The following is a 22299-nucleotide window of genomic DNA, read 5'->3' on the forward strand; positions in this document are numbered from 1 at the left end:
GCGCGCCCGCCCCGCCCACGTGCGCGCCCGGTGACGCGCGGGGCGCGGATCGCCCGTGTCCGCCCCAGCGAGCCCGGCGGCAGCGAACACACCTGCGCTGTCCCCAGCACCTTATCCCGCGTCCCACCCAGTCCACGGGTGTCCCCAGACCGGTCGCTCCCACCGGCATCCCGGGAATCACCGCGATCCAGCGCCACGCGGCTCAGACAGACCCGTTTATCTCTTTATTAAAATCCATCGGGCGGAGGCGATGGGGCGGGAAGGGGAGCGCCGGGCCCCAGCCCCCGGGCACGGCACGGCACGGGCGGCCCCGGGGCACCCGATGTCATGTGAGGGCTGTTTGCACCTTCTCAGGCCRGGCCCCGGGGGGAGACTCTGCCCCGGGCCCAACAGCAGCCAAAGTTCACCTGAAAAAAAACCACCACGAGGCACATTTCCAGCCGGGGGGCAGGTGCACAGCAGCAGCAGSCAGCTCATCGAAAGCAGAGCAGGCCACGGTGCATCAGGAGAGGCGGCCCTGCGCCCACCATCACCCCATACGCGCTTCCACCGGCTGTGGGGTCCTGCCCCTGTGCACCGGAGGAGGTCTAACACCATGTGGGGGGGGTCCTGCCACCATGCCCGCCAAGCTCCGAGGAGAGTCATGGGGCCGAGGTGCTGTCCGGCAGTCCCAGAGTGGCCCTGAGCTCTCAGTTGCGTGGCCTCCTYGGATGCAGATGTGGCAGAGGGGCTCTCACTGGCTCCGGGCGCAGCGGGACGTGGGCGGGAGGTGTGTGGTGTAGCAGTGGGTGCAGACACGCACAGGTTTGCTCTGGCTGTAGTGCGGCAGCACTGCGGCATTTGGTGAGCAGCGGGCACAGAAGATCTGTCAGGAGGCCAGAGAAGGGGCTGAGCCGAGCCGGGTTCCTCAGGGAACCCCATGTACTCCATCCCAAGCCCGTCCTACCTTCCCACAGCTGCGGCAGTGGTGCCGGCGGCGCAGCAGGGTGAAGGGCGAGCGGCAGGCAGAGCACTGGCTGCATGTGCTGTCTGGCACCCATTCGGGCAGGCAGCGGGCACCTACTGGGCAAAACATCAGTAAAAGCCCCTCACCCTGGCTCCCCTCACAGCCAGACTCCCTCAGGGACGATGAGGAATGATCAGCTCAGCCTCACACCCTTATCCCGGAGTTGTGGCACCTGGGGAGCCCCCTTACCTGCCCTCCGGAGCCCRGCAGCCTCTGCAGGGCTGGAGCACAGTGGGCAGTCAGCCACATGAGGAGCATCTGTCACACAGGAGCCACCATCCTTCTCTTCTGTGGGGACAAGAGTTGTGGTGCTCCAGCCAAACTAGAGCCAGGTACTACAGCCACATTTTCCCCAAGCCTGGGCTGTGGCCTTGTCTCACCAGGGACGGTGATGGGTAGGTAGAGAGGAGCAGTCCCACATGTCCATGGGGATTACTCACTGCTGGCATTGTGCTCCTCTGAGGGCTCTGCCTGCGAGGACACGATCTTGAAGACSGTTTTCAAGATGCTCCGCATGTCACTGGCAAAGTTGGTCTGGAGCTGATCAGCCACCCCTGTATCAGGAGGGTGAGGGATCAGGGTGTGAGGAGGTTCAGGGTGCTGGGGGGTTGTCTTGGGGGTCACTCACCTGAGATGCAGACGAAGAGGGTGTGCAGCATGTCCTTGGTGCTGCTGTAGCGGGAGCGCAGCTCCGAGCAGCGAGCACCTGGGGTGACAGTGAATCCCGTCCATGGGCTGCTCCCAAGGGGCTGGGGGCTGCACTGGGGGGAGGTGACCATCACGCCAGCGGTGGTGTGAGATGTCCCTGTCCCAGTGGACAGGGATCTGCCATCGTGGCCCCGTTCCCTGTCCACTGCACGCCCCCACTGCCAACCGGTGCTCGGGTCATCCGCCGCACCGGGGGGTTCCAGTCGCGTTGTGCAGGTGGGGGGTGGCGGGGTGGAATGAGGGCTCTCCAGAACACTGACGGGAGCAGGGGGGTCCACTCTGGGCACAGCTGCCCCCCAGGCTGGGGGTGTGTCTGGACTGCAGGGATCCTCCTGTTCTGCTGTGCACAGGCTCCTCTCCAGCAGGCAGAGCTCCTCTGCTGACAGCACCCACAGCAGGTCCCTGCGGAGAGGGGTCAGCATCAGCCCCGTGTCACGGCCCTACTGCTTCCCCTCAGTCCCACCCATCGACCCCCACCGCACACCTGATCTTCCTCAGGAGGTTGTAGAAGGGGCTGAAGACCCGGGACATCTCCTCAGGACKCCGCTCCAGGCTGAGGGGACCCTCAGGGTAGATGAGGAGGCCGCTGTGAGGGGACAGAGCACAACTCATGTCASGGGTTGCCTGGGACCCCAACTCCCCATGGGGAGAAGGGGCTGGTACAGGGCATGGAACAAGTCCCTTCTGCAGGGACTGCACCCACCTGATGATGGCCAGGCGAGGGATAGTGAACATCAGCAGTGGTTCATAGCCATCAATCATCTCYTGGGTCAGGTAGCCCAGGTGCAGGGCTCTGGGGACACACAGACCCCCTCAGTGAGCCTGAGCCTCAGGATTCTGAACATCCTTGGGGCTGGGGGGTCCCTGCCGCCCCCACCTGACCCACAGTGCCACRCTCACCTCTCCACTGTCTCACAGAAGAGCACGATGATCTCCTGCTGCCTGTAGATCTCCTCAGGAGACTTCACTGCCACCAGTGAGGACACGTAGCTGGAGAGATGGGGAGACTGTGAGGCCGAACAATCCTGGCATAGTCCCCCACCACCCCAGCACCCTAACCCTGGCCTCTACCTCAGCTCAAACTCAGCAAAGAGCCGGTCAAATTGGATGAGCACAGCCCGGACAGGTTCTGGGTAGGAGTTGGGCTGGTTCAGGCTCTGCTCCCGCAGCACTGTCCGGACCAGCTCCAGGCTGCACAGCAGATTCCTGGCCTGGGGCCGCAGCTGTGCCCCATCTGACTCCTCCACCTCCAGGAAGGTCCCAGCCAGGAGACACTGCCRGGATAGGGACTGTCAGGATCCTGCACCCCAGGCAGTGCCTGAGCCCAGGGTAAGCTCATGGTGGGGTGTCCATCACCCCAGGGAGCCAGAACCCCCAGACAGCATCCCCGGGCTCACCTCGGCAGCAAACAGCATGTGGTTCCCCAAATTGTCCACYAAGAGCTCTTCAGGGAACTTGACCAGGTAGTCACGGCTGTGCCGCTGTGTGGGGATGCACTCGTCCATGATCCGCTCCAGGACGGCCAGCAGGTGAGCCTGGGGAGGACAGGGGTGTCACTCGTGGCTCCCCAGAGGGACCGGGTCACCCCAGGATCCGGGCTGGCCCCGTACCTGGCTGACGTGRAGCTGGTTGAGGAGCACCAGGTACTGCTGCGGGTCCAGTTCGGCATCCAGCCCGTTGATCTCGGCCACCACCCGTGTCACCCTCTCGTCGGCAAAGAAGAACTGGGAGAGCAGGCGCGGGTCGGAGCGCTGCGGGGAGAGCAGAGGGTGATGGTGGGAGCACCCCGCATCTCCATTCCCGTCCGCGGGATCCCAAATCTCCCCTTCCCACAGTCAGGCGGGGTTCGGACCCCACGGATCCACAAACACCCATCCGGGCAGGTTGGTCCGTGGGACCTCCCACGGCAGCTCCGGCTCCTCCCGGGGAGCGCCGCCTTCCCCACCCACCCGTGCCTCAGTTTCCCCGGGGCAGAGCAGGATGAACAAGCTCAGCCGCCTCCCGGCAGCTTGGGCACGGATCCGTGCGTGGCTGTAAACACCGGGAAAAGTCCTCGGGAGTCCCCCCGCTTCCTCCTCCCGCTCCACCCCGAGGGACCCTCGCCGCCCCCCTGCGCCCGCGATCGGCGGAGCCCCTGGACGGTCCCGACGGGGATCATTCGGGGGCTCCGCCGGTCCCGGGCGCAGGGAGGGCGGCCCCGGTGCGATCCCCTCGGTCTCACCTTGGGTCGGCGGAGCCATCGGCGGAGGGCAGCGGGCAGCATGGCGCGTCCCGCAGCTCTGCCGCCGCCCGGCTCCCCGCGCCCGCCGCTCGCCGACGGGGCGGGTCGGCACCGGGCACCGCCCGGGAGGCGGATCGGAGCGGTGTCCGCCCAGTCCCGGCACCGGGACGACCCGTCCGCTCCTCGACGGACCGGTTCTCTGTGATGGGAAGGGTGAGGGTGCGTCTCCCGAGGGGCGGGATGGGTTTCACCGCCGGCTTTTCTTCCCGGTCTCGGTTCCTGTCTCAAATTCCCGACTGCAACCTCGGTTATCCCTCTCCCGGTTCCTATCTTCCCGCAGTCCAACCTTCCGGGGACAGGGACACCCCAACGCTTCCCACATCCCCCCGAGCATTCCCGGAGTGATGGGGGCCGCCAGGAGAGGCACCCGCAGGCAACTTTACTGTGCAAGGCATGGCGTGCGGAGCAGAGTAATGCAGTGGGAAGGAGATAAAGTGGCCACTCGGTGAGAGAAAGAGGGACAAAGTGGCCAAGAAGAGGTCCCAGAGGGTGCTCGGGGTGTTGGGCACAACAAAGCACCCTGGTTGTGCCAAAGGAGATGTTTGYTCCAGACCTGGCACTGCTGGCCACAGGATGTGGGTGCCGATAATTCAGGTGGCTGAAAGCCTAATGGGGTGGATTCATGGGTAAAAAATCCGTGGAGCTTGGCTGAACAAACACGGCGGCGGCACCTCCTCGGCTTCAGAAAGTCCCTGAGTCATGGCAGTGCCCAGGCTGCACCAGATGGATGCAGGTGTGGGATGGGCCCCGGTGTTGGGGCCCCCTGTGTCCCCCCCCAGACTCTGGCTCTGTTTTCAGCCTGTCCTGGCTCCCATAAATGGGGGTCTCTGTGCACACAGTGAGCCTGGAGCCCTGCTTGTCCCACAGGTGCCAGCATGTTTGGACGCCACAATATGAGGACATAAAGCTATTGAGAGTGTCCAGAGGAGGCTGCAAAGATGGTGATGGGTCAGGAGGGGAAGTCTTCACATAAAGAGTTGCTGATGTCCCTTGGTCTGTTCAGCCTGGAGGAGACTGAGGGGAGAGCTCATTACGGGCTGCAGCTTCCTCAGGAGGGGCAGCAGAGGGGTCGCACTGCTCACTGCTCTCTGTGACAGTGACAGCACCCAGGGGAGCAGTTGGAGCTGTGCCAGGGGGAAGTTTAGATTCAGTATTAGAAAAGGGTTCATCACCTAGAGGGTGGTCAGGCAGTGAACAGGCTCCCCAGGGAAGTGGTCACAGCTCCAAGCCTGCCAGCGTTCCAGGAACATTTGAACGATGCTCTCAGGCACAGGGTGGGATTCCTGGGGTTGTCCTGTGCAGGGCCAGGAGTCACAGAACCATAGAATAGCTTAGAAAGGACCTTAAAGATCATCTCGTTCCATCCCTCWGCCATACACAGGGACACCTTCCATGAGACCAGGTCACTCCAAACCCTGTGCAGCCTGGCCTTGACCAAACACTTCCAGGGATGGGGCAGCCACAGGGAAGACGTTTTCTCTAATATCTAATCTAACCCTCCTCTCCTTCAGTCTGAACTCAAGCAGTTACACTCCGCTGATCCATCTCGGGGTACGATCCCGCTGCACCCCCGATCACGATCGCGGCAGCGGCAGCGGAGCCGCGGGCAGCGGGGGGCGGGCTCGAACTCGCGGCTCTGGCGCCACTCCCCCTGTCCGCCAGGGGGCGCAGCGCTGCCCGCCCGCAAGATGGCGGCGGCGGCTTCASCTCAGCGAGCGTTTGCCCCCTCCCTCCCTCCCTCCTTCCCGCGGGCAGGGGCCGGACGGGCCGCGCCGCCATATTGGCTGTTGTCCTGGCTGCGGCGGGCTCGCCATGACTCGCCGGCGGAACAAGGCGGCAACGGCGGCGACGGCGGCGGCAGCGGCGGCAGGTGGCTCCGGGCCTCGCCGTGACAGAGTGGCGGGTCCCGACGTCGGGCCTCCCCCGCCGCCACCACCACCGGAACCGCCCGCCCCGCCTGAGGTGGCGGCGGCGGCGGGCAGCGGCGGGGAGTCGGGCAGAGGCAGCGCGCAGGTACCGGGGTAGCGCTGCGGCGGGAACGGGGCTGGTTCTGAGGGGGGTTCAACCTGGGCGGGGATGGGGCCCTGCCCCTTGCGCCCCATCCCCCCCCGGCCCTGCCCCATCCCCGCCCCGACCCCCGGCTCGGAGCATCCCTGCGGATGGGGCTGGGAGCGTTCCCGCAGCGCCCCGCGGGAGGGCCCAGCCCTGCCACAGCCCTGCCACAGCCCTGCCATTGGGCGATGGCGATGGCAGGTGGCTCCAGCATCCTCATTCAGCGCGCCTCTGGCTGCCTGACATCCCTGCTGGACACACCTGGCTGTCGCCACCTGCTCCGGGTGTCGGGCAGGGAGCCGAGGGTGGGCGCCGGGCGTGGATGTGCTGGGTGGGTTGGGGACAGCCGTGGTGTCACCCATCGTGGTGACTCTTGTCAGCTGGGACGCGGGGTGGCCTGGCTGCTCCCCGCCTCGCCGTGGGTGGGCAGGGGGGCTGTGCCCCCACTCTGTTCTCCTTGGCCTCTGACCTTTGCTTCACCTTGAGCCTGCAGACGCCATCTGTTTGGCAGCAGCGGTTCAATGCACGGCTCATTGTGGCAGGGCCCCGCTGTGCCGGCAGACAATGGGGGCCCCCTCACCCGCGCCACGCCGGGCTCGTCACGGCTGTCAGGGCTCCAGCGAGCCCGGGGGATACAGCCCAGCTCCTGCAGGGAAGCTCCAACCTGGCTGTTTCTGTGCAGGGAGAGCGTGAAGCAGCACGGGGGGCTGCACCCCACCCTGGTGCATCAGCGCCACTGGCTGTGCAGAACAAAGAAGCAGGAGAGAGGGCTTGGGGTTCTTGGGTGACACAGTGGGGCATCTGTGATGGGCGAGGAGGGAGAGCTGAGGCTGCCAGACCCACTCTTYATATGCCTGTGTTGGATTGCTGTGGATCTTGCTTTGCCATGCAAGTTCTCTCAGTTTCACTGTACCAGAGGTGATGGTGGAAGTTGCTGGTAGCTTCCCAGCCTTGCTTGGTGGCAGGGCTGGTTCTTTGGCATGCTGTGATCTTCCCAGAGGTCCAAACACTCCCAGCTGGCACATGGCAGGTTGGCAGCAGCTGGGCAGCCTGAGGCTGCTCTGCTCCAGTGGCAGAAGGTGCAATGCCACATGTAGCCTCCAAGAATTTCCCTGGTTTGGTGTCAGCGTCCTGAGGTCTCCTTCACTGCCTCATCTGCCCCACATCTGCGCCGGATCGCACCTGGGTGACTCACAGTCTGTGTGTCCTTCCTCAGGTGCTGCCCACYGCCAACCAGTCCGTGCAGACGTGCTGCCTGCTCTGTCACCGGGAGCGCAAGGACTGGGGAGGGCCRTCCCACAATGGGCTGGTTTCCCCGGGCGAGAGGCTGCCACCRGACTTCGTGCCAACACTCGTGCAGAACCTCCTGGGAGAAATGCCKCTGTGGATCTGCCAGAGCTGCCGGAAGAGCGTGGAGGAGGAAGAGCGACGGGCGGTGCAGGAGCAGGCCCTGGCGGTACGTTGTTATAGAGCTGGGGTTGGAAAGCCAGAGCTGTAGCTGTAGGAATGTGGCACTGACCACCCTGTGGCACTGACCAGGTGTGCAGCTCCCATCCTTGCTCTGAGCTGAGTGTCCCAGACATCCCAGCCTTCGTTAGCCTGTCCAGGGCTGCCGCTGGCTCAGTAGAGACAGGCTGTGGTGGGGCAGTGTGTGGTGCTGTGGAGGCTCATCCCTCTGGAACGGCCAGGCTGCCAAGGCTGACAGTGCCACTGCTTTCCTGCCAGCCCCACTCCACTGCGTGTTGTGCTGCATCCCCCGGCCGCAGGGCTGCTCCCTTCGTGACGCAGAGAGAGGCAGCGGCTGCCAGGGCAAGTGCCTACCTGTGCGTGGAGCTCGGGTAGAGGAGCACCCTCCTGCCTGGCTTTATTTAATGCTGCCCTGGTGTGAGTGGGACTGGTGCAGGTGCGTGGCCCTTGGCATGGCCCAACCTCTGGGAGCCAGGCTCTGTTGGTGTTGGATGGATGGGGTATTTGTCACTCCCAAGACTGTGACAGAAGTGGTTCTTATGAGCTGAGCTCCTGCTGCAGTAGAGGGAGTCTTGACACCTTGGGTCCAAGGGCATCCCCTCATAGCCGCTTCACTTTGTGTTTTGATAGGTCTCGTTATCCCACACATCCTGCAAGTCGCAGWCTTGTGGGGGTGGCTCACACTCCTCTTCCTCCTCCTCCTCGTCTTCTTCCTCCTCGTGCCACGGGAACTCAGGGGACTGGGACCCCAGCTCGTTCTTATCTGCTCACAAGCTCTCRGGCCTCTGGAACTCGCAGCACACCAATGGGACCGCACAAGGCAGCCCCCTTGGGACCCCTCCAGCTGCACTAGGTGAGTTGAAGCTGGCTGTGGGGTTGAGTGCAGCTTTCTGCTCAGTTCTTGTCTTTGGTGGTTTCCTTGTGGGCAAGGGTGGGCAGGCTGAGCCTCTGAATCCCAGTGTCAGGAGTATGTTGGTCCTCTTTGAGAAAAGGCAGATGGTGCTGGGATTCAGCCCCAGCTTTGCTTTCCTTCCAGGCGACAAGCATCCGGGCCTCACTCTGTCTCCAGAGTGTGCCAGCCAGACGCCAGCCATGGCACCAGGGCTTAAGGCCTGTCCCTACAGCCACACGGCCTCTGCCACCTCCAGCAACGCCACCCCGGGCTCGCCTCTGCCTACCTCACTTGACTTCTGCAAGACGCTGCCGAAGCAGTTCAAAAGCTTGTGCCGGAGGGCCACYCCACCAGGTGCGTGCCCAGGGACAGCACTCGCCACAGCCTCCTGGGCTGCTGTGCTCCTCCCCTTGCTATGCTCTCCWTAGGGCAGGGCTGGATCCTGTGGGGGAGGCACACTGACCCCAAGGCCCTGTGTGAGCAGGGCTTCTATCCCAAGCACTCGGATGCTTGGGAGGAGAAACAGTTTGTGCAAAGATGGTGGGCGGCTCTGAGCATGGCCCCGGTCTGTGCAGCACAGCCGCCGTCTGACTGTCTCTGCTCCCACTCCTCTGCAGGTGAGGCCTTCCACTCCTCAGAGCATCATCAGCACTCCGACCTCACTGCTCCTCCCAACAGTCCCACCGGCCTCCCCTCTCAGCCACCGGCACTGATCCCCTCCAAGCAGACATCTCCCCATCCGGGGCCCTTCGGCTCTCCGCCACACATCCCGCTGGGCACCTCCTCGCAGGCTGCACTCTTCCCTGCTCCCAGCGTGCAGGCAGCAGCCCCAAAGCCGCTGTCCGAGTCCCCTCCTGGTGGCGCAGCCTCGCACAGCCCAGGGCCGTGCAAGAGCCCTCACCTGCCCCCTGCCAACGTGCCGCTGCTGAAGATGCCGCCGCCGCTGTCGGGCTGTGCTCATCCCTGCAATGGGCACTGCAGCACTTCGCTCATCCCTCCTCCTGCCTCCCACCCGCTGCCCAGCASCAACAGGTGAGTAGAGCAGCTCTGCCTGCATCCAGCCTCTCTTGTGTGGCCATGTGCCTTTTTTCCCATCCCTGCCCACAGATGCACTTTGCTCTGTGGAGGGACTGGTTGCCCTGGCATGATGGTGCAGAAAGCTGCTCTTTGTGGGCCAGTTCTGCTGCTGCAGACCTCTGGTCTCTGAGGGTCAAACTTTTTCTCTCCCAATGGGTGTTCTCCCTGTGATTGTCCTTTGGTTCTGTGGTACAAAAGAGGCTGTGCTTRCTCCTCCAGCTAAAAGATCCAAAGGAACCGCCTGGTCAACCTGCTGTTGGCCAACAGAACCTTTGTCAGTGAGACCTGTCAGGCAGCTGTGGCACTGAGCAAAGGTCTTTGAGAAGATGAAACCTGTGGACTTGTTCTGCTCACCTGCTCCCCCGGCCCCCTCTGGTCTGCCTGTGCCTTGGAAGAGAGCATACTGGTTCCTCTCCACTAATCAGCTCTCCCTGTGGAGAGCCAGCCGGGTCCCAAGCTGGAGCTCAAGGAATGATGCTGTGGGCCGTGCCCTGGCCTCCCTTTCTCTGAGCTGGGTAGACTGTGTCCGTGTGAGCTGGGCCTGCCTGCACGTGGTGATGTCTGGCAGCTGCACACTGTCCCAGCGTTCCTCACCTGTGCTACCTGSCACCCCCAGTGAGTACCACACCCTGCCCTGCTCCCAGCCCAGGGCCTGGCAGGATGCTGCTCCATGGGGCTCTGCTACACCAGCCTTATACTGGCCAGAGACCCCGAGGGCTGGGAGTGACAGATGWCTGCTGCCATGRGCTCCTCTGGCATCTCCCCCAGAGRAGGAGAATGYRGAAGAGRGGGTTTGCCCRTAAATCCTTYTGCTTGGGCATAAACTACCSCAGGAGGGCTGTTCCTACATGCATAGCATGGGGCAACTTTTGAGATCCCCTGGCACCTGCTCACCTCTCGCTCTTCTACCCTTCTCTTCAGGGACCCCTCCTGCAAAGGGCACAAATTCCCAAACGGTACCAGCTGCCACCCGCCTCAGCCCTGTGAGGCAGATGAGGGGCTTGGGGAGGATGAGGACAGCAGCTCAGAGCGCAGTTCCTGCACYTCCTCCTCCACCAACCAGAAAGATGGGAAGTTCTGCGACTGCTGCTACTGTGAGTTCTTCGGCCACAACGCGGTGAGTGAGGGGCTGGTCTGCAGCCACGCGTAGTCCTTTCGCTGTACAGGGAGACATCACTCAGTCCCTGTGCCCAGAGTGTGGGGGTGGGCAGGTCTGGTCACGGCTCTTTCCTGTGGGCATGCACATCCCCCGCTTGCTTTGTACCMTGCTTCATCAGCCTGCTGGTCCCTTGCTCCCGACTCGCAGCTGCCTGCCCAGCCCCAGGGCTCGGAGCAGCCGGCCAAGCCCTGTGGCTTCACCGTGGAAGAGCTCAGTAGAGCTGTGCTGACTTGTCTCACTGAGACCGTGGGGAAGGGAGTGGCTGGAAGGCTGTGGGGGGCTGTTGGGGGAGCTGGGGCTGCCTGCCCCTCACGCTGGCTGGTGCYTGGCTGACAGCACTCACCTTTGCAGCCCCCAGCCGCTCCCACAAGCCGCAATTACGCTGAGATCCGAGAGAAGCTGCGCTCTCGCCTCACCAAGAGGAAAGAGGAGCTGCCACAGAAACTGGGGCACAACAGCAGCTCAGGGGAGCCCGCTGTGGACCACCGCAATGTGGACGAGCTSCTGGACTACATCAACAGCACAGAGCCCAAGCCCTTGAACAGTGCCAAGGCAGCCAAACGGGCACGGCACAAGCAGAAGAAGAAGGTGAGGCCGGGCAGGGGCCAGGGCTATGGGAGAAGGGCAGAGTAGGGTTGTGCTCCTGGCAGGGCTTCTCTCCTTGCATCAGTTTGGGTTCTTCAACTCTGTTGCTCTCCCCCCAGGGGGCAGTGGTGCCTGGCCCTATGTAGGAYTCCCCCTGCCTCTGTTCTTGCAGAAGGTGGCCCAGCCCTTCTGGTGGCTTTGGGTTGCGCTGTCCTACTTGCTCCATGCCACATCTCTGGTAGGGAGAGGCAGTGTCATGATGGCGCTTTCTAATGCCTGGTGCCCAGAGCAGTGTCAGTTTTGCAGTGTCCAGCTGATGCAGTGCCCATGTGGAACACGTGGCAGTTTGGGGAGTGTGGAAGATGTGGTGTGGCTGTGCTGAGCAGCTGCCCCTGAGTTTGCTGTCAGACAAAGCTGGAGCAAAGCTCTGTGGCCTGTGCCTGTGATTCTGTGGCCCAGCCCAGATGATCCTCATGGCACCTGTGTTGCAGGAGAAGGAGAAAGCCCAGCTGGAGGCAGAGGCCCAGAAGCGGGCAGAGCGTGCCCCTGCAGCCAGCCAGGCCAGGGAGCCGGCCGAGGAGAAGCTGCTGGAGTGGCCGGAGTTGGAATTGGARCGGGTGAACAGCTTCCTCAGCAGCCGGCTGCAGGAGATCAAGAACACCATCAAGGACTCCATCCGGGCCAGTTTCAGCGTCTATGACCTCAACCTGGATGTCAATGACTTCCCCAAGAAGGCAGCTGTCCTGGAGCAGAAGAACCTGCTCTCCAACCTCAACGGGTCTTCTGACCTGCAGGACATAGACCTGGCACTGGCCCCACTCAGCCTGGGCCCTGCCAAGAACCACACGCTGCTGCGGGGAGAMCTGGGCCCCCGATGGGGTGAGGGACCTGGGGAGCCCCCACCGGCCCCGCCTGCCGAGAATGGCGTGGTGAAACGCCTCAGCGCCGTGCCCAGCCTGTCCCGCATGATCTGGGTGCAGTCCAAGGCTGCGGACTCTGCTGCGGATGGCAGCGGGCTGAGCCCGGAGCCCAAGGAGGGAACRCAGCCTAAGGGGCCGGAGCTGCCCGAGTCTGTGCCCACAGGGAGCCGGCAGCGCAAGAACAAGCGGCAGAACGGGCAGGCAAAGAAAGGAGAGAGCAGCGTGGCTGTGCCCAGCAGCCAGGCCCGGCTGGAGAGCCCTGGTGTGAAGGGGCAGGTGCTGGGAACCAAGCACCCTTCCAAGGCCAGTGCCCYGGAGCCACAGCGGGCAGGCAGCTGTGCCGAGGCTGGGGAGAGTGGCAAGGGRCAGCCCTGGGGCTCTGGTGGCACCAGGACAGAGAAGGAGAAAACCGGCGAGTGGAAAGGTCGGAGGGGAGAGGGCAAAGCAGAGCTGCCAGAGCTGGTGCAGCAGCAGCAACCACCTGCCCTGGATGCCCCTCCTGCCCTGGGGGGCTCCCCCCAGCCCAAGGGCAAGAGCAGGAAGAGCCGGAATAAGGTGGAGAAATCCAATACCTCGATCGGTGAGTGCTGTAAATGCTGCTCTGTACCACCATCCTCGTGGTGGCYTCTTGCCTGCCCTGCAGCGCTGACCTTCTGCTCTGCTTCCCCAGATGATGTGTTCCTGCCCAAGGACCTGGACGGGGCAGAGATGGATGAGACTGACAGAGAAGTGGAATATTTCAAGAGGTGAGGGGAGAGCCCCGAGGGGCTGAGCTCTGCCAGTGGGGTTGGAGGCGTGGAGGGGCTGGGTTCACAGAGGAGTTGGGGGTCGTGAGGAGCTGGGGCTGACCTGGGCTGTTCTCTCGCTGTCAGGTTCTGCCTGGACTCGGCCAAGCAGACGCGGCAGAAGGTGGCTGTGAACTGGACCAACTTCACCCTGAAGAAAACCACTTCCAGCGCAGCCCAGTGAGGTGCGGAGGGGCCACCCCTACCCACCCACGGCCGCTCGCCTCTCCTCACTGTGCCCCCCGCCTCACCTCGGTGGGATCCCCTCCTTCGCGGGGGGCCCCGGTGCTCTCCTGCCCCGCGGGGACCCCCGGGGCCCCCTCCATCCTCCTGCCCCTCCCCGCGGGGTGATCCCGGCCGTCCCGTCCCCCTCTCCGTGGGCACGCGGTTCCCCGTGYCGCGGGGAAGGACCGTGCTGGACCCAATAAAGAACTTTTTAATTTTTTATTTTATTTAAACCCCGCTGTCTGCTGCTTTCTGCCGCGCCGGGGAGGTTGGCGGGGCGGGAGGGAGGGATGTGAAACRCGTTCTGCGGAAGTTTGGCCGCCGCGGGGCCCGTCGTCCGAGTGGCAGTTCCCGCCCGATGGCGCGTTATGCGTGTTGCTAGGCGACGGCGGTCTGCGTGATGACGTCACTTCCTCTMTATCTTCCGGGAAGGAGCCATGGAGGCCGTGCCGGAGCGGAAGGTGGGAGCGGGCCCAGCCTCCGGTACCGCCCGCCCTGCGCTCCCGGTGCCGCCCCGGGGCCCATCTCACCGCACGTCTCCCCACAGAGGCAGCGCGAGGAGCCGGCGGACACGTCCGACCTGTCCGGAGAGGATGATGACGACTACGTGCCCTACGTGCCCGTCAAGCAGCGCAAGCAGCAGATGGTAATGGGGTAACGGGGCTGCCYGGGGAGGGCACCGAGCGGCCCTCCCGCCGCGAGGCCGCTCAGTYCTCCTCGACCCGCGTCCTTCCAGCTGCAGAAGCTGCTGCAGATGCGGCGGAAGGTGGTGTCGGAGGAGGAGCAGCGGGACAGCGGGAGCGAGCAGCGCGGGGACGAGGATGACATCCCGCTGGGGCCCCAGTCCAACATCAGCCTGCTGGACCAGCACCAGCACCTCAAAGAGAAGGCGGAAGGTAAGGGAGGGAGCTGGTGGGGGGCTGGGTGGGTTTCAGGCAGCAGCAGACCTTCTCACTGTTTCCTGGTTCTTCCCCAGCTCGGAAGGAGTCAGCCAAGGAAAAGCAGCTGAAGGAGGAAGAGAAGATCYTGGAGAGTGTGGCAGAGGGCCGAGGTGAGTGGGAGCTCTGTGTCTTGGGTCTATCTCCAGAGCTCCCAGGCCAGCAGGAGAGCTGTTCCCTGCCTTGGGAATGCTCATATCCAGGAGTGGGACTGGAGGTGACAATGGGCCCTCTCATTTGGCACTGCCCATCTTAGCTGAGACATGGCTGTGACAGAGGGACTGTCAGTGCTGCTGCTCTCCCTCCTCTATCTCTGAACATCATCTCCCAAGCTGTTTGCCCAAGAAGCTCTCAGTAGGGTTAATGTGGATGTGGAGAGTTTGCTCTGACTCATCATCTTGGTTCCTGCAGCTCTGATGTCAGTGAAGGAGATGGCCAAGGGTATCACCTATGATGACCCCATCAAAACCAGGTAGGTTGCACTGCACAGARCTTGCTTCTGAAAACATCACTTTGTYGTGGTTGAAGAGAACTGGAAGCCAYAGATTCTTGCAGGAGCAGTGTGGCTCTGTAGCCTCTTGCCCAAGTGACTGGCTTTGTGCCATTGTCTGTAAGATCAAAGGCTGTTGAGTCACCYTGGTTGTTTTATATACAGTAAGGCTTCGTAAAGCACATTTTTGTTACGTTAAAAGGCCTGAGGGTGAATTCTCAGGTCTGGGAGATCACCAAACCAGAGGAAGAGACTAGAGGAGCCTTTGGAGCCAGTGCTGCTCGAGGCAGCATTGTCAAGGTGGTGATTGATCAAAGGTTGGATGGTTGGATTCAGTGATCTCAGAGGGCTTTTCCAACTTCAGTGATTCTGAGGTGGTGTCAGAAAGATGATTGAGGTATGTTCAAACGTTTTTGGCATGTTCCATCCACCATTCATAGGCTGTTCTCAGCTGTTAGCTTGGCAGTTTTCACTGAGATTTTGGGGATGGGTTTAATACATAAAACTGGCTTGGATCTGCTTCTGTGCTCACTCCACAGTGCTCCTTGGGTTACTTGTTTTACCTGAGCAGATATTGGAGCCTGACAGGGAGTTCCCCTGAATTCCTCCATGGGAGCTGCTGGCTCTGGAGCCCTGTCCTCTTTCTGCACCATGACCTGTCTGTGTTGCTTTCCCAGCTGGAGGGCCCCTCGCTACATCCTGGCCATGTCGGAGGCACGGCACGACCGCGTGCGCAAGAAGTACCACATCCTGGTGGAGGGGGAGGGCATCCCGCCCCCCATCAAGAGCTTCAAGGAGATGAAGTTCCCAGCAGGTAGGCCAGGAGAGGAGCCTGGTAGGGAGTCCAGYTTTTTTCTGGCTGTTGGCCTGAGGGATGTTTGTCACTGGTGGAAGAGCTGCTGCTGGGATCTTAGTGGGGGAAGAGAAGGAGGAGTTCAGGTCGTGAACGTGTGTTGTCCCTTATTCTCTGACAGCTATCCTGAGAGGCTTGAAGAAAAAAGGGATCCAGCAGCCAACACCCATACAGATCCAAGGCATCCCCACAATGTGAGTGCTCTGTTCCCATCCCRGTGTGCAGTTGCTCTCGCAGCCCAATCAGCAGTGGGGACCGGGTGCTCTTCCCTGGTGACAGATGCACCCTGTCACCTTGCTCAGCTCTGGAGGTTTGAGCTGTTCCATGACTTTCCTGCTCCCCATTGGCCCTGTTTCCCTGGCAGCCTCTCGGGAAGGGATATGATTGGCATTGCATTCACTGGCTCTGGGAAGACGTTGGTGTTCACCCTCCCGGTGATCATGTTCTGCCTGGAGCAGGAGAAGAGGCTGCCRTTCTCCAAGCGAGAGGGACCCTATGGACTCATCATCTGTCCCTCGGTGAGTGTAGGGAGGAGGCTGCGATTGACTTGCAGCAGCAGTCCTAAATTCTGCCTGCACAGAGGTGTAGGAATGAGCTGTATTTGTCTCCATAGCGGGAGCTGGCCCGGCAGACCCATGGCATCCTGGAGTACTACTGTCGTCTGCTGCAGGAGGATGGGCTGCCCCCACTGCGCTGYGCCCTCTGCATCGGGGGCATGTCTGTCAAGGAGCAGATGGAGACCATCAAACAGTAAGACTTTATGGGTGCATCYGTGGGGCTGGAGCTGTTCTGTTTTCTGGCAGGGTGCTAAGAGGTGGCACCCTGGCTTCAGGACAACGTGAGGGTGAAAGTGATGTCCTGCACGGGGTAGGTATCCCMAGGGCCTGACCGTGGCCTCCTCTCATCACACAGTGGGGTACACATGATGGTGGCAACCCCCGGGCGCCTGATGGACCTGCTGCAGAAGAAGATGGTGAGCCTGGACATCTGCCGGTACCTGGCCTTGGATGAGGCTGACAGGATGATTGATATGGGCTTYGAGGGGGACATCCGTACCATCTTCTCCTACTTCAAGGTACTGAACTGCCATGGTAAGAGCTCAATCCTTCACATGCCAAGTTGGGTGAGTGCTAAAGGCTTCTTCCCTGTGCAGGGCCAAAGGCAAACCCTCCTCTTCAGTGCCACAATGCCCAAGAAGATCCAGAACTTTGCCAAGAGTGCCCTGGTGAAGCCCATCACTATTAATGTTGGACGAGCAGGTGCTGCCAGCCTGGATGTTGTGCAGGTGAGGTGTTTGGGTGCTCCCTCGTGCCTGTGTGGGCATGATGAGGACATTTAATGCCTCCCTCCGCTAGGCAGCTGGGGTTCATGGCCTCTTTCCCAGTTGGCTAAGGGATACCAAGCAGTGATAGTTCCTCTGTTCCCTGACCCATCCCTATGTTTGTTCCTAGGAGGTGGAGTATGTGAAAGAGGAGGCCAAGATGGTGTACCTGCTGGAGTGCCTGCAGAAGACCCCTCCACCAGTGAGTATGCTGGGGACAATGTTAGCACACCAGGGCACAGGGAGAGCTGGCAGTTGGGACTCCCTGTGTGGGGTGGGCACGTGACTGAGCCATGCTCCGTTATGAGCAGGTCCTGGGACCAGCAGTGCTGTGTGCTTGGCTCAGTGAGAGGGAATGRGCTTCCCTGGGGGCCGTGCTGGTGCCAGCAGTGCCAGCCTGCAGAAAAGGCTCTGCTGTGATGCCTGTGCTCCTGCAGGTGCTGATCTTCGCAGAGAAGAAGGCGGATGTCGATGCCATCCATGAGTACCTGCTGCTTAAGGGTGTGGAAGCTGTGGCCATCCATGGAGGGAAAGGTCAGTGAGGGTCCTAGGAAGGGCTGGGCTGTGGTGTGACCCCACTCTTGCCAGAGATGTGTGTGRTCACAGGTCCCAGCATGGAGCAGTTGGTGATAGGGAGAGGAAGGACTGTTGATATTGTCAGGAGTGAGCTCCACKTTGTGTGTAGCAGGCATAAACACAGTGCAGGTCCCTGTGGGATGTAGAGGTCCCTCTGCTCCTTCATTGGGAGAAAGGCTGCCTGAGGAAATGATGTTTGGCTCTGAGGCCATAGTGGCTGCTGCACTAGGTAGGGCTGGGAGCTCTGCCCTTGCTGATCTTCTCTGCTGGGCCTTTGCAGATCAGGAAGAACGGACAAAAGCCATCGAGGCCTTCCGGGATGGGAAGAAGGATGTCCTGGTTGCCACTGACGTTGCTTCCAAGGGCCTGGACTTCCCAGCCATTCAGCACGTCATCAACTAYGACATGCCGGAGGAGATTGAGAACTATGGTGGGTACTGAGCCTTGTGGGAGAGGTCTAGAGGTCAGCAAGGCTCTGTGCTTGTCTCTGCAGTGTCTTGGGGTGGGGATGGTCAGTCACACTGCGCTCACCTGGGCTGATCCTGTCTCTGCAGTTCACCGCATCGGGCGTACAGGCCGTTCAGGCAACACCGGCATTGCCACCACCTTCATCAACAAAGCCTGTGGTGAGAAACAGCACGGGGCTGGGGGCTGGAGGAGGCAGCTGGGCAGTGGCAGGGAGGTGTTCTGAGTGAACAGGATGGCTGGTGGAGGGGAGATAATGGTGCTACGCTTTGTCTGACTTATGTCTCTGCCCCCAGACGAGTCGGTGCTGATGGACCTGAAGGCTCTGCTCCTGGAAGCAAAGCAGAAGGTGCCACCTGTGCTMCAGGTGCTGCACTGTGGGGATGAGACTATGCTGGACATCGGAGGTGAGAGATCCCAGCCTGACACAGGGACCCCTGCAGGCTTGCTGCAAAACCTGGGCTCCAAACAGCCCCAGCTCCCAGTGCTGCACCACTGGTGTAGCCCCTTTGCCCTGGGGTGGGGGCTGCTGTCCTGGTGTGGCACTGTGCTGTCCTGGTGTGGCACTGTGCTGTCCTGGTGTGGCACTGTGCTGTCCTGGTGTGGTGTTGTGCTGTCCTGGCCCTGACCCTGTCCCTCCCATTGCAGGTGAGCGGGGCTGTGCCTTCTGTGGTGGCCTGGGCCATCGCATCACTGACTGCCCCAAACTGGAGGCAATGCAGACCAAGCAAGTCAGCAACATCGGCCGCAAGGACTACTTGGCCCACAGCTCCATGGACTTCTAGCCTGGGGAGTGTGCTGCCTGCAATCCCCTTGGATGGGCCTGGGTTCCCTTTCAGCCCAGGGGCATGTCTTGCACTGCTGTGGCCTCTTTTCCAGACTTTTGGTCACCGGGACTGTTGCCAGCTCAGCCTGACGAAGATTCTGTCCCGGAAGGAAATGTATGGAGCTGTGCTGCAACAGCCCATTACATCAGCAGTGTGTTGGGCAAGCAGGTAGCAGTGCCTGAGGGCAAGAGAAAGTCCCAGGTGCAGCAACTGGTCTGGCCAGCTGCCTGCTGCCCCTGCCAGCCCCCTGCTGTGGTGGGGTCATGGTTTTGCATTGCTCATTACAAATTCCCCAGTTTCTCTGGGTCTAGCTCCCTCGCCTGGGTTCGTGCATCCCTCAGTGGGTGGCTGTTCCCATCTCCCCAGACACGCTGGGATGCAGCCAGGGTGAGGCAGAACGTGCCATACTCATGTCAGATGCTCCCCGAGGTGCTTCCTGTGCTCTGCCCCCGCGTTCTGCCCCACTGCCCTGCTGCAAGGGGGAGGGCAGGCGCATGGACACCTCCTATGGCCCAGCCTCTGCCCCCCATCCCACACCCTAAAAAGGGGAAGTCMCTCTGAGAAGGAAGTCTGCCCCCTGCCTTTCCTTCAGCTGCAGCAGTCACATTTTCTCTGCTGTGGGAGAGTCCCTTGTCTTTGTGCTGGCAGCCAGGGTGGACTGGGCCCATGGAGAGACCAGTGAAGGATGGGATCCTATATGTGCAGCACTCCAAATTTGGAAAGGTAAAGCATGGATTTGGGGTTGGTAGAGGGTTTACCCTGATATGCTGTGACGCTAGGCCTGGGCCAGACTCTTGGTGGTCTGGAAAGGGGGACTGGAGCCAGACCCCTTGGAGCTGTCATGGGGAGAGCCCTGGGCTCTGCAGCCCTACAAGGGGGGCTCTCCCTGTGGCTGAGAGGGCTTATCTGTGTGGGCACCCACTCTGGCTCGCTCCCGTGTGGGGTCCTTCTCACTCGGTCACCACATGAGTTGCAATGGAACAATAAACGTGCGTTAATGGCACAGCCCCAGTGTATGTGTGTGGGAGCGGGGCTCTGGGGCAGCATGTGGGATGTGTCCCTGTGCCCTTCATAAGCCTCATGGTGGTGGGCTAGCACTATCTGAGGGACACCCTCATGGCTTGGGCTATTTTCCTGTGCCTTGAGAGGGGATGGAGCATACCACAGCCTTTCCAGGCAGGGTTATGGGTGACATGGTGTGATTACCCAGGATCTGGCCGCTCCAGGCAGCTGTTGGGTGTTGGTGAAGCAGGCCCCCCTGCACATTGCCATGCCATGGCAGGATGGCCGTGTCCTGTGGAGGTCTCGGTGGATGTGTGGGGCTGCAGTTACACTCTGACCTCCCTGCTGAGCAAGAACCAAGCCCTGGAAGCGCAGTGGGCAGCCCTGTGTGCGAGGAGCCGCTACCCTGCCATGTTGGAGGCAGGTGGGCTGGGGGCGGTGGGTATTTTGGGTGCTTGGCTGCATCTGGTTCCTGCAGGGTGGAGGCTCTGCTGCACTTTTGAGGTACAAGGTGGCACGCGCCCCCGCTATCCCATGATAGACTGGGAAGGTGCTGGTGCTACAGAGGCTCCCCTGGGAGGAAGTGGGCTGCTCAGCAGATGTGAGGCTGCCAGCAGGAGCCTCAGCAGCTCAAAATGGCTTTAATTTGCATCAGGGTCTGTCCTGAGAACAGCTYGAGAGCTCAGCTGCAGGGCGGCAGGCCGGCACTTGCAGCAGGGAACAAAGAGCAGGACCTGGTGCTCAGGGAGCTGGGAGTGAGCATGACTCATSCAGTGAGCCATGCCAAGCCTGCTCAGGGCAAGGCCCCCCTCAMCCCAGCTTTGGGCCTGCCCTGCCCCACAGTTTGGGGGTCTGTGCTGGCTCCTGTTCTCTGTGCCCTCCAACAGCACCAGGACTCCCCTATGCCCCTCGTGCCCTATATGGCTGTTCCCGAGCACTGCTGACCCTGCGTGGAGGGCAGTGCTGCCAGATACAGCAGGCAGCTCTTTGCTGACCTGTTCTTTCCCTGCCCCTGCCCTTCCCGTGCGTTAGAGGTCCTGGAGGAAGATGCGAGCCCAGCTGTTCGCTGCCAGCCCCTCTGGCGTGGCCCGCATGGAGAAGTTTGATGTGCGGGATGATGGCACRATCCCGGAGAAGACATCCCTGCAGCGGTGTGCCCGCCGGGTGATCCGCCTCTCTGACTGCGTTTCTGTGGGCCCGGCAAGTGCACAGAGCTGCCCCAAAGCCACCGCCGCCTTCTACCTCACCACCACGGAGAAGAGCTACATGTTGGCGGCTGAGCAGCGGGATGAATGGATCASCCAGCTCTGCCAGCTGGCCTTCCAGGTAGCGAGGGGTCTGGCAGAGCCAMGAGTCCTTGTGGTGCTCCTGCTTCATCAAGCTGGGGAGCTCTGGGGCAGGCAGGGGGCTTGTGCTCCACCCTGTGTCAGGCCATGCTTGTGTTCCTTTGTTTCAGGGTGCAAAAGAGACAGTGCTGAGTAGTGCCAGGACCCAGCCCAGCCTCGCTGTTCCCATGGAGGAGAACTCCCTCTACTCCTCCTGGCAGGACTGTAAGTGCAGGGGTGGTGGATAGGGCTGGGGTGGGGTGCAGCTCAGTGCTGCAGTGCTGACCCCTGGCTTGTTTTACTCCCGTAGTGACCGAATTCCTGGTGTTGGTTGTCCAGACAGATGCAGCCACTCGCTGTGGCTTGCATGGGCACTACCTGCTCTCAGCCCTTCCCCAAAGCCTGACATTAAAGGACCCCCAGTCCCGCCAGCCCCTCCTCACCTGGCCCTACCCCTTCCTTCGCAAGTTTGGCCAGGATCAGGTGAGTCTCCTGTTCTCTTCTTGGGGCTGTTGCCTGCCCAGGATGGGTGCCAGCCCCTCACTCTCCCCTCTAACCCCACAGGCTGTCTTCTCCTTTGAGGCTGGCCGCCGCAGTGACTCCGGTGAGGGCACCTTCACCTTCAGCACCCCACGGGCCCCTGAGCTGTGCCAGGCCGTGGCTGCTGCTATCGCCTGCCAGCAGGGCAAGGACATGCCAGACTCCAGATTCTTCTGCGTCTCAGACCCCCAGCTCTTTGCACAGGGCCTCGAGCCCCAGCCCTGGGTGCCTGGCAATGATGATACCCAGCCCAGCCCAGCCCTGGGGGGGACACAGTCTGCTTCCCACCCAGCTGCCAGCCTCCTCCGCTTCACCCCACCGGAGCCAGAGGGCTCATGCCCCATCATCTATGCCTCCATTGCCCGGGGCCAGCAGCCCCTCTTTGTGCCAGGGCAGCCAGGCTCCGGTGAGCCCTGGGCCGTGGGGAAGCCACTCCCTGAGCATCTGTATGAGAACATCTTCACTGCAGAGCCTCATCCAGCCGGGGCACAGGAAGAGGAGGAGGAAGGGGAGTCGTACCTGGGGTGCCGGCAGGCCCCCGAGGGCCACAGCAGCGAGGGGGGGCTCCTCTATGACAACCGGGTCACCCTGGCACAGAACCCCCGGGCCRCGGGCTGGGGGCGTGGGGGGCAGGAGGCACTGTCGGGGCGCTCCGGGCACAAGCCTCAGAGCACCCTCCGGGCTAAGCTGGTGCGGCTGCTGAGCCGGGAGAGCCCAGGAGCGCGGGACTGGGCCTGATGTGGCCGGTGCCGTTTGGTCAATAAAGGCCCTTTCCGCACTCGGCTCCGCTGCTGCTGTGGGGAGC

At 61.8% G+C, this 22299-nt stretch overlaps 4 protein-coding genes across 4 annotated transcripts; 3 read left to right on the forward strand and 1 right to left on the reverse strand.

Moving 5' to 3' along the window:
- Positions 1-209: 209 nt before the first annotated feature.
- On the reverse strand, positions 210-4052 carry LOC130580794 (lateral signaling target protein 2 homolog). Its single transcript, XM_057378532.1, has 12 exons — positions 3936-4052; positions 3325-3465; positions 3112-3249; positions 2786-2988; positions 2615-2704; positions 2418-2507; positions 2199-2300; positions 1635-2116; positions 1447-1560; positions 1196-1294; positions 947-1059; positions 210-865 (listed from the first exon to the last, which is right to left on the reverse strand). The coding sequence occupies exons 1-12, from the start codon at positions 3975-3977 to the stop codon at positions 734-736; spliced, it is 1746 nt and encodes a 581-aa protein (XP_057234515.1). The 5' UTR covers positions 3978-4052; the 3' UTR covers positions 210-733.
- Positions 4053-5668: 1616 nt separating this feature from the next.
- Positions 5669-13385, forward strand: FAM193B (family with sequence similarity 193 member B). The gene is given in 11 exon segments (XM_057378486.1): positions 5669-5799; positions 5801-6008; positions 7264-7503; positions 8145-8367; positions 8551-8760; positions 9024-9438; positions 10405-10600; positions 10994-11230; positions 11719-12727; positions 12818-12893; positions 13020-13385. Coding segments are annotated over 11 exon segments (3027 nt in total). The 5' UTR covers positions 5669-5683; the 3' UTR covers positions 13117-13385.
- A 183-nt stretch (positions 13386-13568) lies between these two features.
- On the forward strand, positions 13569-18893 carry DDX41 (DEAD-box helicase 41). The gene is made up of 17 exons (XM_057378487.1): positions 13569-13618; positions 13705-13803; positions 13894-14053; positions 14134-14208; positions 14507-14567; positions 15263-15399; positions 15560-15632; positions 15803-15956; positions 16052-16188; positions 16351-16513; positions 16592-16723; positions 16890-16961; positions 17197-17293; positions 17616-17765; positions 17890-17961; positions 18097-18207; positions 18449-18893. The coding sequence occupies exons 1-17, from the start codon at positions 13595-13597 to the stop codon at positions 18583-18585; spliced, it is 1854 nt and encodes a 617-aa protein (XP_057234470.1). The 5' UTR covers positions 13569-13594; the 3' UTR covers positions 18586-18893.
- Positions 18894-19283: 390 nt separating this feature from the next.
- On the forward strand, positions 19284-22261 carry DOK3 (docking protein 3). The gene is made up of 5 exons (XM_057378488.1): positions 19284-19350; positions 20662-20955; positions 21086-21179; positions 21265-21437; positions 21519-22261. Exons 1-5 carry the CDS (start codon positions 19294-19296, stop codon positions 22230-22232), a joined length of 1332 nt encoding a protein of 443 aa, XP_057234471.1. The 5' UTR covers positions 19284-19293; the 3' UTR covers positions 22233-22261.
- The last annotated feature ends 38 nt before the right edge of the window (positions 22262-22299 follow it).

The sequence above is a fragment of the Malurus melanocephalus genome, unplaced genomic scaffold (assembly GCF_030028575.1).
Source record: "Malurus melanocephalus ecotype Western Australia unplaced genomic scaffold, MMel_1.1 scaffold_362, whole genome shotgun sequence".
Taxonomy (NCBI): Eukaryota; Metazoa; Chordata; class Aves; order Passeriformes; family Maluridae; genus Malurus; species Malurus melanocephalus.